Source organism: Pyrus communis, chromosome 3 (genome assembly GCF_963583255.1).
Source record: "Pyrus communis chromosome 3, drPyrComm1.1, whole genome shotgun sequence".
NCBI classification, from domain to species: Eukaryota; Viridiplantae; Streptophyta; class Magnoliopsida; order Rosales; family Rosaceae; genus Pyrus; species Pyrus communis.
The window spans coordinates 804,045-816,169 of NC_084805.1; the positions used below are offsets into that span (position 1 = coordinate 804,045).

The 12,125-nt window shown below is 38.1% G+C and overlaps 2 protein-coding genes across 5 annotated transcripts; one reads left to right on the top strand and one right to left on the bottom strand.

Annotated features, from left to right (window-relative positions):
* Positions 1-337: 337 nt before the first annotated feature.
* On the top strand, positions 338-4,019 carry LOC137727361 (scarecrow-like protein 1). 4 transcript variants are annotated; one of them, XM_068466226.1, is made up of 3 exons: positions 338-867; positions 1,307-1,388; positions 1,890-4,019. In XM_068466226.1, exon 3 carries the CDS (start codon positions 1,950-1,952, stop codon positions 3,684-3,686), a length of 1,737 nt encoding a protein of 578 aa, XP_068322327.1. In that variant the 5' UTR covers positions 338-867; positions 1,307-1,388; positions 1,890-1,949; the 3' UTR covers positions 3,687-4,019. The 4 variants fall into 4 exon arrangements, with proteins under 4 accessions (XP_068322327.1, XP_068322328.1, XP_068322326.1 ...); XM_068466227.1 differs by having other exon boundaries at positions 1,307-1,381; XM_068466228.1 differs by lacking the exon at positions 1,307-1,388 and having other exon boundaries at positions 346-867; positions 1,890-2,199; positions 2,293-4,019.
* Positions 4,020-4,156: 137 nt separating this feature from the next.
* On the bottom strand, positions 4,157-12,108 carry LOC137727362 (small RNA degrading nuclease 5-like). The gene is made up of 14 exons (XM_068466229.1): positions 11,864-12,108; positions 11,414-11,470; positions 11,231-11,296; positions 10,822-10,955; positions 10,633-10,745; positions 9,498-9,605; positions 9,318-9,388; positions 9,014-9,073; positions 7,946-8,001; positions 6,595-6,655; positions 6,158-6,425; positions 5,536-5,717; positions 5,142-5,437; positions 4,157-4,757 (listed from the first exon to the last, which is right to left on the bottom strand). The coding sequence occupies exons 1-14, from the start codon at positions 11,975-11,977 to the stop codon at positions 4,634-4,636; spliced, it is 1,710 nt and encodes a 569-aa protein (XP_068322330.1). The 5' UTR covers positions 11,978-12,108; the 3' UTR covers positions 4,157-4,633.
* Between the last annotated feature and the right edge of the window lie 17 nt (positions 12,109-12,125).

Consider the following 12,125-nt stretch of genomic DNA (forward strand, 5'->3'; position numbering starts at 1 on the left):
TACCTGCATAATAAACTACTGCCACCTGGTACATCATGATATGAGAAAATCCCTCTCTCAAGTCAAAACCCCTCGAAAAATCCGTAAATTATTTATCTTCAAGAGGTTTTTGGGTTCGAGACCCTCGAACAAAGTCTATTGTTGTCGACCCCTTCAAGAGGTAGTGCTAACAAATCCAAAAATTTAACAACTTTCAAAAGTCCCCATGATTGTGCTTTGAAGCAAACAGTGTCACAACAAGAGCAATGAGAGCGTCACATTGTGCGGTCGACAACATTAGTCAGACAAGTTGGCATAAACATGCAGGCTGACTTATGAACAGAAAACGCAAAAACAAAAGAAAAGGAAAAAGCAAAGGAGGGAAGTTTCCTCTGAAGGGAATTGTTGGCTGGATGTCTCTTTTCTCACCGTCTTTTTTTCTTGCTCAAAGTTCCAGAATGTTGGAATTTTCTGCCTCAAAAACTAAGTCTCCTCTTAACAAACGGGTCTTTTAGAAACAGTGTTTTCTCTGGTCAGATGCTTCAAATAGGTGGTTAATATCCACCCAATAACATACAGTTTCTTAGTACTTATTTTCTTACTAATCGAGGTCATTTTTCATTTGTCTATGTTTTTGGTCTTGAAATTTGCTTTTTGGGTTATCTTCTCTACCTTGTTTGTTGCTTCTCAACCTACCTAATTCATAAGAATCTAAAAATTGTTTAATTATTTTATAATATATCACCATAGGAGTTTTGGCCATTTTCCTTTGTCTTAATCCCAAGGTCAAATCCTCAACTCTTTCCTCTTCCTTCAAAGTTCAAGGTTCATACCAAATTCTCACCTTCCTCTTCATTTTTGGGTTCATCTTTCACTTGCAGCAAGCAGGTACTTATCTTTTTCCTCCTCCTATTTTTTATATTTATTAATATTATTTTTTCTTAAATCTCTCCTCTTATATATGAACTTAATTGTCATGAAGTGTATTTGCATGTATATTATTGTATTTATAGATCATTAAGTGTATGAAATCATTGGTTCAGGCAGGCATAGACCTCTCTCTCTCTCTCTCTCTCTCTCTCTCTGTGATGATGGTTATGCATGTTGTTGTTGTAATCTCAGAAGTCTTCTGTCTTTCTGTCAAGATGTTTTGACAACTTTATTCCTCTGCAATTGCCAGCTACCATGAAACAACAATTTTTTTGTTTATTTTATTTTATTTTTTTTCGGGTTTTCCGGAGTTCCCATGTGGTTCAAAGGTTCAGCTTATTTCAGAATCTGTTCAGCTTGTTCAAGGTTTTCTTAATTGCAGCTTTTAATTGTTTAGGCTCAAAATTTCAACATTTTGATACAATCGATATCGGGGGAGGGGGAAATCGAACTTGGGACCTCGAGCGCAAGGGTGAATGGTCATACAATTCCTTTGATTTTGCTTTCTTGCACAACTCTTTTTACCTGCTACTGCAAAAGGACATATGATGAATAGTCTTTTGTTGTTGTTGTTGTTCTGTATATATGCCTTCAAAACAGTTCAGCAGACATTACTAATTTTGATGTAGTATTATTTGTGTTTACGTGTGCCTGTAATTTCTATCTGTTGGATTGGACAGGCTCGACCAGATTCGCTGGAAAGGGATCCGGACCCCTTCCTCCTAATCCACCAAATCATGGAATCCAGGCTATTGAAATTTGATCCAACGGCTACAAATAGGGGTTCACTTTATAAGTTATAATAACTTTAGCTGTTGGATCAAATTTCAATGGTCCGGATCCTCTAATTTAGTGGATTAGGAGGAAGGGATCCGGAGAGGATCCCTTTCGAGATTCGCTTGGTCTAATTTACTAGTTTCCAGTGTTAATGATTGTTTGACAGTTAATTACCCTCTAATGTGTGACAAATTGTGATACAGAAACTCGAATTGTGTGATAGAACTTATGTTCCTCAACGACAGAAGAAGTAAACCAAAACCATGTCTTTAGTTCGGCCAGCAGAGCTCTCCACCACATCATACAGAAATCGCAAATTATATTCTTTAAATGGCAGCAATGACGGTTCCAGCTTGTCAACTCAAATATTTGGGGCCGATGAGCACAAGGCCGTGTATGTGAATGATTCTTACAGCAGTGAGACTTACGAGAAGTACTTCCTTGACTCCCCAATGGAAGAAGTTACACATCCATCCAGCTATGGCGTTTCTGGAAGTTCGACTAACCCACAAGGTGCCTCATCTTACCAGCTAACAGCTGGATCAGTTTCCTCCTTGAATACTCAAAATCCATATATCACTTCTTTAATGTCCAATTTTGAATCAGATTACTTAGAGAGTCAAAGCCCCGATGCGGATAGCTTTGATGAAGATAAGATGAGATTGAAGCTTCAAGAATTGGAGAGAGCACTGCTTGATGACAACGATGATGAAGATGATGGGGAGATAAATTGCAGTAGTCGAAGCATGGAAGTGGATGGTGAATGGATTGATCCAATCCATAGTGAATTGCTCCATGACTCACCCAAGGAGTCTTCATCATCTGATTCTAACGCGAGCAGTATCAGCAGCAAAAAAGAAATATCACATGCTTCTCCTCGGACACCCAAGCAGCTGCTTTTTGAGTGCGCTGGTGCACTTTCAGAAGGAAACATTGAAGAAGCATCAACGATGATAAATGTGCTTCGACAGATGGTGTCGATTCAGGGAGATCCCACACAGAGGATTGCAGCTTACATGGTGGAAGGCCTAGCAGCTCGCTTGGCTTCCTCAGGAAAATTTCTTTACAAGTCTTTGAAATGCAAGGAACCCCCGTCTTCTTATCGCCTTGCAGCCATGCAAATCCTTTTTGAGGTGTGTCCTTGCTTTAAATTTGGATTTATGGCGGCAAATGGAGCCATCATAGAGGCATGCAAGGATGAAAAGCGAGTTCACATCATAGATTTTGACGTAAACCAGGGGAATCAATACATAACCCTCATACAAACACTTTCAAGCCTGCCAGGTAAGCCACCGCACTTGAAGTTAACAGGGGTGGATGATCCCGAGACAGTTCAGCGTCATGTTGGAGGCCTTAACATCATTGGACAAAGGCTTGAGAAGCTGGCAGAAGTGCTGAAAGTTCCATTCGAGTTTCATGCAGTAGCCTCGAGGACTTCAATCGTCAATGCCTCAATGCTTGGCTGCAGGCCTGGGGAAGCACTTGTGGTTAACTTTGCTTTTCAGCTTCACCACATGCCCGACGAAAGTGTTTCAACAGTTAACCAGAGAGACCAGCTTCTTCGGATGGTGAAGAGCTTGAGGCCAAAACTTGTTACAGTTGTAGAACAAGATGTGAACACCAATACAACCCCTTTTATCCCAAGATTTGTTGAAGCCTACAACTATTACTCTGCTGTTTATGATTCCCTTGATGCAGCTCTCCCTCGGGAGAGTCAGGATAGGATGAATGTTGAAAGGCAGTGCCTTGCACGGGACATAGTGAACATTGTGGCGTGCGAAGGAGAGGAAAGAATAGAGCGTTATGAGGTAGCTGGAAAGTGGAGGGCAAGGATGACCATGGCAGGATTTACTTCATGTCCTATGAGCACCAGTGTGACTGATTCGATTCGAGATCTTAGCAGACAGTACAGTCACAGGTACAAAGTGAAGGAGGAGGCGGGGGCGCTTCATTTCGGGTGGGAAGACAAAAGCTTGATTGTTGCTTCAGCGTGGAGGTGATGATCGTTCAGCTCCAAACTACTGCTATGCTTTCATTCAGTATTGTACTTTGATTTTGTGTGGGGATAAAGACTTACGGCTATATAGAGGCAATTTCGGAAATTGGCTACAATACTTATATATATTTAATACAATTACCATCTCGATTCTAAGGTGGCCATTGTATTAAATACACGTAAGTTTATAGTCAATCCCGTAATTTCAAGTATATAAATAAGGAACGTAGGGAGCTGCTAGTTTTCTAACACTGATAAACGATCTCAATGGTTGTAATAGAATAACCTTATGTACTCTCCTATATAATTTTGTGCGGATGTGACGTGATATTGTTGATGTTGCGAACTTAAAATTATCAATGTGTCGGGCAATATTGTATTCATAAATGGAACAACGGGTTATCCGGACCTATTGACCAATTAACGGTGATTCTCAAATATTGCATAACAGAATGTGATCAAGATGGGATAGAATGAACAGAAACAAAGACCTCGGATATATGTAAGCTTGTTCTTAACTAACTTAGCTACAAGCCTACAACTCTTCGCGTCACTTCGTCTTCAAACAATTAATTTCAAATACGATAGATCATCAAAATTGTGAACACTATTAAGTAAATTACAAGCTCAGAAAATACAATTAGGACTTCCCTCCGGCAAGTAAGCGAGTTAAATGCTCTCCGACATTTCTACTATTTCTCGTCACCTCTTTTAAGAGATCTCCTTGTTTTCTTCCCATGCATTCCTCCTTACGTTTGCCGGGTTTTCGTTATCTGTCCAAGCCTCCCAACTAACCATTCCGACAGTGACGCTGCTTGGACATTGTAAGACACCAACCGCCTTGCTCTTGCGAGCAAACAGGTAAAAGCAGCAGGAAAGCTCAATTTTGTCCAGCTCTCCTCACCCAATCCTTGCTGGAAGTCACCCCTAAAAGCCCTTGATATTCTATCCTCAGCTCTTCACACCAACAAAACACAATGCTACCTCAGCTTGGGCTTGGAGCTCTTCCAATACCTTTACAATGCTCTCCCGGCACATTGCTGTTTCATTACGATCCAATAGCATTTTCCTTAATCTTCATCCACGTACAAGAAAAGTTAACAGGGTCAAACATGAATCGACTCCAATTAAGCAACTTCAACGCAACAATAAATATAAATTCATATTATTCTATTGATCGTCAACCAAATGGCTTACATCGAAGCTTTAAATCAACTCCCTTATTATAAGATATCCCAAGGTTAGTGTAAACTCCCTGGACATCTTTAACGATGTTTGAATTTCAAAAATTTATACTACCATTTCATATAACAAAATCACTAACAATCTGACAGTTGTAAGTGGTAAATTCATCAGCAAGCAGAGTCTACTAGTCATCTATTGCTCTTTAAATATATTTTCAAGGAATAAAGGAAAAATAACAATGTAAATAATTATCAAGGTGAAATGTAGGACATACCTAGAGACAGTTGCTATATCTCCATGACCAGTGCAGACAATAAGCATGGCATTAGCGGGCAATGCTGTATACAAGGTACGTATTCTAGTATCCAGTCGCATAAGAATTTCCTTTAGTTCAGACGTTAAGCTGCAGCTGATACTTTTTTTATTTCCAGAGTTCTTATGGCATGTAAGCAAGGATATCAACTCAGAAATTTTTCCATTTAATTTCTCGGCGTCTTCTGCTTGTTTCGTGAAATAACGATTCAATTCAGAAAACTGGGTCCAGACGAAATGCACTTTCTCATTCCTTGCCTACAATCAAAAGTAAATGAAAAAAGCACGTAAAATTACGTAGCCAAGCCAAATGATAAAAATGAGAAAATAAGTGAACACAGCCATGAGAACTCTACCTCCTTTTGAGCTTTGGAAAGAGCTTCATCATCAGAGAACACAGGAACTGCATGGGATAATTCAGAGGCATGACGCTTCACAATGGAAATATCATCAATGATGGCGGATGTCTTTCCGCTCTCACTCAAAACAGTTAGGAGCCTTTTCCGTATCAGTGATGGTGCTGTACCAAAGTCAGGTCCTAATCCAACAGAAGGAGCATTCTTATAACAAAGGAGAACTATTTCCACCTTGGGTTCAGACAAGGTGTCAAATTCTGACATCTGGAAGACACTGAACTTTTGCAACAAACAGTAATGCTTCCCAACTCCCCTTTTTCTGTATTCTATTTTCCATATAATTAGAATAAACGTTTATGGGCAAGTGGCCCTTTACCACAATAGTGGAAAGTGTTGAACCCTTGCATGATGGCGTGGGTTAGAATCCCGTCGATGCTAATCTACATCTAATCTAACAAAATCTATTGTTTGAAAAGAAAAAAAGAATAAACGTTTATGCTGACAATGACAAGGTTCAATATAAGTCCTATATTAAAAAGGTGATAGATACCACACTAGTTGAGTTCCGTTATTCTCCGCATTGGTCAATCATACAATGTAAATGCAAAAGATAGTCACTTACCATGTCTAATCTTTAAAAGTGCCAGGTCCATAGTAGCTCTTGCATCTTCAATACTGTCATGGCCAAGCCCTGACTGCTGTATCTCTTTAGAAAGAAACTTCCGGGCAAGATCTCGAAGTTTAGGTTTGTAAGACCTACCACGGGGGTACTTGTACAACACTGCAGTATCGATCACTAGATTGTGGGAGATTTTTAATGCTAACAAGTCATTTTCCAATGAATGGCCCACTACGATGGTCTCCTTGTAAACCAGCTTCAGAAAGTCCTCCTGAGCATAGAAAGTGACTATTATAAATTAGAAACAAAGAGTTTCTTAACAGGAGATGATGCAATTAACAAGTGAAGCAGCGTCTGACAGGTCACAACTATGGAAAACCACTAAGCGCAAATGTAATACATATATATGTACAAATGGAGAACAAGACCCAAGGATTAACCTGAATGTCCTTAAGACTTGTAGTCACCCCCTCTAACATCTCACTAGTGATTCCACTAAACCTGAACAGGAAATCGATTGTTATTCTTTTTATCATTTTATAGAAGCCTCTCTCATTCATACCACAACAATTTCAAATATTAAACCTGCAATCAAATTATAGGGCTGGAGCTTATCCAGAAAAAGCGTCAACACTAAGAATCACCTATATCCAGAAATAAAATCAGGAAAAATGATGATTTCTCAATGATTTACAACTTTCCCAGTGTGTTTTTTATTTCTCAGAGTAGAAAACTTTAAAAGCCCAAGTGTGGTTGAGTTATAAACGTTTGAACTCATTCTAAATCGGGATTCCAGCCTTACACAGAAACTAAAATTGATTTTGAGCCTGCTGCTAGGGTCGGGCGAGTTGTAGAAGACACCTAGGGGATCATCATTTTAGTTTTTAGAGTTGAGATGTATTGGTGGGACTCGGATGGATAAAGAGGGGGTTTTTAACTTAAGGCTGCAGTATTTGTAGGTTTTGAGTAGAGATGGAAGAAAAGATGTGGACACAAAACCCAGCGTGTCGTAGATGATTTTTATTTAAATGCTAAATATGATTTGCTTTAAAATATCTTTGGCCAGCTAAGGCAAATTAATGTCGGTTGTAATACAATGTATTAAAAGGAAAAGAGCACAGCCGCCACTGCAGCGCCTCAGACGGCATGAACAGGGACATGCACACTAACGGTCGGCCAGGTAACAAAGGGTGCCTTGAGAGGCAATTTTGGAACACCTTGCCCCAACGGGAGGCAACATTTTCCAAAACATTTGCTCCCCCACAATGCCCCAATAGCACTACAACCGATCATCATTTGTTTTACCCCACAAGAAATACAAACATCACCATTCACTTAGTTTGAAAAACAGTAAATAATACGCAGGAATAAGATATTAAAACACAAACGTTTGATGATAAGGGTGATAAGGAAAATAATTAAAACTCAATGTGTAAGAGCAGAGTGAATGCACCTTTTACTGGTAAGGTAAGAGGAAATTTGGCTTAAGTAGATGGACTACTAAATGCACCTATAACCAAAGCAAGACTACTTCAAGAAGAGGTAAATGACTATGGGTGCTGACCAGAACTAACACGAAAGTAACATAAAAATATTTTACAATTTGAAAAAACTCCAAGGTGAGATTTCATCTGGCCAGCTTCATGGGAAACGGAAAAAGAAAAAAAAAAGGCAAGGATGGCCACACATATGATGACAATAAATCTGAATTCCAAGAAGCAGCTCTAACTGCTTCAACACTAGAGCAACATATCAACGGAAGGACTAATGAAAGCTAAAATGATAACATACCTGGTATTATAATCAGTGATAGGATTTGTTGGTTTGACCAATTTATCTAGCATAACCTGAGATTCATTAAAACTTAAAAAGTTCAAGCATTGAGAAGAAAATTTATTTACGTGGTAACAAACTCATTTGCACAAAATTATGTAGAAGAAATTTTAAGAGTCTAGGGGTCACATTAAAAGTTTGAAAGCATTCAGAATAATAAAAACTAGTCAAAATTTCATACAAAATCTTGATAAGCAAGAACTTGATATCATATGATATGAGGATTCAAAAAACCTATATGATTTCTAGCTTCAAGATTGTGTCATCAGCGGGATGGGATAAGGTGCAAATTAGAAAAGATGCTGAAGCCCTGATACGTCACTCTGTTTTTTCCTTTCCATGCCTCCTTCATATATTTGGAAATGATAATCAAGCAACACTAGGAAATGAGCATCTCCAAGTTTCTTTAAAATTTGTTAATTTAGCCAGCGCATCCAAAAACTATTCTAACCGGCCAATTTAATTTAACGTCTCCAGCACTATAACCTCTAAATGTTTTAATCTTTAAACAACCCATCTTTCTCATCATTCTCATCCTTTGACATCTCTCTCCCCAATTAGTAACTTTTTATGTTTAGCTAGGTCTTTCCTTTAAAGTTAAAGAGCAACTATTCACAAAAACTAAAATAAAGAGTGGGACATAGATTCTCTTGGAGCTTGATTTCCTTGGTTTGGCTCTTTCAAAAAACTATTTGAGAAGTTTAAAGAGTCTCTTGGAGATGCTCTACAAGTAGACCAGAGAAAGCTTAATGTTCAGGGAGATTGGCAATGGTTTAGGGATTAAATAAGACAAAATATAAGTTCAGAGACATTAGCAATATTTACTCAAACAAGAAAGTTAAAGCATAAATCACTCAGATACTACATTTTATTCAACTGAAATTACAAGTTTTGAAACATTCAAAGTTAAATAAGACCACTAAACCATTGCCAAGTCAGAAAAAAATTGCACAAAACTCATGCATCCTTACACATTAACATCCATTTCCTTTTGCACAATTAGGCAACAAAATAGTTAAAACTTACATCTCCTTTCACAGTCACCAGTGTTGCTCTTGTTAGCTCAAAACCCTCACTTGTGACACACTAACAAAACAAAATGGATCAACCAAGATGACATCAGTACGCCAATACTTTGTGAGAACAGAAAAATTAAAAATGAACATAATTTACTACTATCGAACAATTCATCTGGCAGGTATAAAACAAGTTGAAAGGACAAATACACCTCAACAATGATCTTCCCACAAGATAACAGTTATTTAGTAATATATGTTAAGTTGTTAACAAATTTCTTTCTATCTTTAGAAATCGATATTCAAGGATTTACCATCTCACAATCAAGTGCCAACATTTGATATTGAGACGATCCTGAAGGGGCCGGAAAAGTAGAAAGAAAACCTGCATTGATAAATAATAATTAATAAGAATAAAAGTTTAAGGAACTAGCTAGAAATTAAATCATAGAGAAATCCTAATTAATAACTTTAAGCGGCATCTGTCTTGTTACCTGGCAAATTGAAGCAATATCCATTGTCTTCAAGTTGTTTTGTTGTAAGAGTGTAAAATGTAATAGGGAAAGGTATATCTTTCATGAGTTCCACAGAAGATAGATTATCTAAACCAGAAAAACATGTAGAGAAAACCCAGAAAAACAAAATTAAGAGGATCCTTATGGAGTGTTAAGATACTTTTACAGAACAAAAGGATGCATACTTGTTACAAGATAATTCTATAGCTCGGATCAAATGATAAGAACCTACACCAACTTACGAAATGCAAAAACTGAATGGCTAAGTAATCAATACAACACCGATATCCAAGAGATGATAAAGCTGGTACGATTTCTGAATTCTACCCATAGTGACAGAACTTATGTTGTATCATGAGTACATGAATTTCAAAAGGAAAACCTTTTCTAGACTTCCATACACAAGAACTTCTATGGCACAATCCAAAAGTGCACACTGAAATAACTTTGATGTTACACTCCAAACATTACGAAGCAGATAACATTGTGTGTTTCTTCATGTTTCATGCATGCAAAGACTTGGGAATACTAATATAAGAGTGAGCGTTGACGGCAGGAAAACATCAACACAAGCTCCGGTAGCAACAAAAGTTGTTCTGCTTCTGCAAAATCTAGCCCCATCCAGATGGGCATACAGCATTTGTTTTTGTAATTGTTAATCACAACATTGTAGATAGTTTCCTAATAGTTTGAATCTGAGAGACACTCTCCACACATAGTACATTTTTCTGCTCTTACCTATTGGTAATTAATCGAACATGGATAAACCCACTACTCCTATTGATTCAGAACAGTACAAATAACCATGACAACCAATGTTACCAAAATGAGGATTGCTAGCCATAACGGAATGGAGAAGTTTAAAAAAGGAAACCAAGAAGTATTGATACTTCTCAGTTCATGTGTATAACTGCAACCCCGGAGAACCGTACAAATAAACAGAACTTCAGGTTACTTGTGGCTTGGTTTCCTACTCAGACAAGTTGGACTAGCATTCTCCTAGTAAAATATCCTTGATTTCCGTACAAATACTAACTTTGACATGCAAATTAGCAAAGTTAAGATGAAAGCAAGAAATTTAGTATGATCAATGTTCTGCAAACATGTCACATACCTTGTTTAGACGCCAGGTTAGATTTCTCCACAGTCGAAGTACTCTCTTCCCTCTTTCTTTTCACTTTGCTCGTCAGGAGGGCATCAATCGTCTGCATCCCATCTGACATACAACTAGTATGGGCAAAAAGATAAAGCCATAGAAAGTGGAAGTACAGGGAAATTAAAGGCTTAATCACTTGTGACAAACCTGAGAGCTAAAACTGGCCTTGGCTTGCCACATAATGCTTTGAGACTCTTCAGAAGTCGATGATGTGATAAATACAATGCTGCGTCCAGGCCTGGGACATAAAGCATAACCACTTTGGGAATGAGGGGCTTGTTCTGCAAAATGTAAGGTTACAGTATTAATAACTATAAGAATTCTTGTTTCTTTCAACTTCATGTCTCCAAATTATGCACAGAATCCAACAAGATTGAGAAATATATATGGCTGGGTAACATTTCACAGTTTAATGAGTCTTCCACCTGTTTGGTATGTGTATTAAGGATTCTTCCATGTACTTTGGTAATATTGATCGTTATGGTTTCATTGATCCTTAACGATACATACATTGGAATTATCAAAAGAGGGGTTAAAGAACAAAAGAATTCCTCACCTTAATAAAAACCCATGAAGGCATGAATCCTTCAGCAAGCACCCACGTCACTAGTTCTTGAACCTCCTGCATCATGACACAAACTCCATTCACTTACCCACTCTTCTTTCTTACTCAATAAATGTTCAAATCGAATGAAATTTCCTGCCACTTGACAGAAAAGGAACAACTATGAGTACCCACTTGCAAATTCAGAGTTGTGTTGGCTTCCAGCGTCTTAAAAACCACCTCTGCTTTACTCTGCAAGGGCAAATAAGATTAAATGCAATGCACTAGAGTTCAATCGTTTCAACCAAAATCCCGTCAGACCGTGCAAACTATTTCCATGAACAAGCATTACTGGGACTGCAGAAACTAAAGTCTAAAGAATACATACAGATGTACATACTACAGCTAACTGAACCATTTACGTATCGAATTGAAAGCTATAAGCAGCAGACCTGTTCTTCGTACAAGAATACATGGTATGGACAACATCACCAAAATTCGAAACAAAACTAAAAGATTGCATCTTTGAATGCTAATGATAATACAATTAGAGCAGCAAATACTTTAGACGCACAACCAATTCATGGCAAAACATGGAAGGCGACGATATTTAAAAGAAAACAAAATTAGAGAGAGAAAGAGTACTTGAGGGCCGTAGACATCGAAGAAAGTGGAGCAGTTGCTATCATTTTTGTTGCTGCTTGAGCTCACTTCTTCCTCCGGGGCTAAAGTTTCGACTTTAATGGGGGAAGAAGGCATGGCCTCCGTGACTGAAGCTTTACGAACCCCCAGATAGAGAAAATGTACGAGTTTTATTACGAACCGGGGAGAGAGAGAGAGAGAGAACGTACGAGATTTATAAACCTTATAAACCCTTTTGTTCGACCGGATTAGGAGGATTGGCTTA

Coding starts and splice junctions, on each gene's coding strand:
- LOC137727361 (XM_068466226.1), top strand. CDS start 1,950: ATGTCTTTAGTTCGGCCAGCAGAGCTCTCCACCACATCATACAGAAAT.
- LOC137727362 (XM_068466229.1), bottom strand. CDS start 11,977: ATGCCTTCTTCCCCCATTAAAGTCGAAACTTTAGCCCCGGAGGAAGAA. Junction 9,389..9,497: donor ATATTGCTTCAATTTGCCAG/GTAACAAGACAG, acceptor TTATCAATGCAG/GTTTTCTTTCTACTTTTCCG. Junction 6,426..6,594: donor CAAGTCTTAAGGACATTCAG/GTTAATCCTTGG, acceptor TTCTATGCTCAG/GAGGACTTTCTGAAGCTGGT.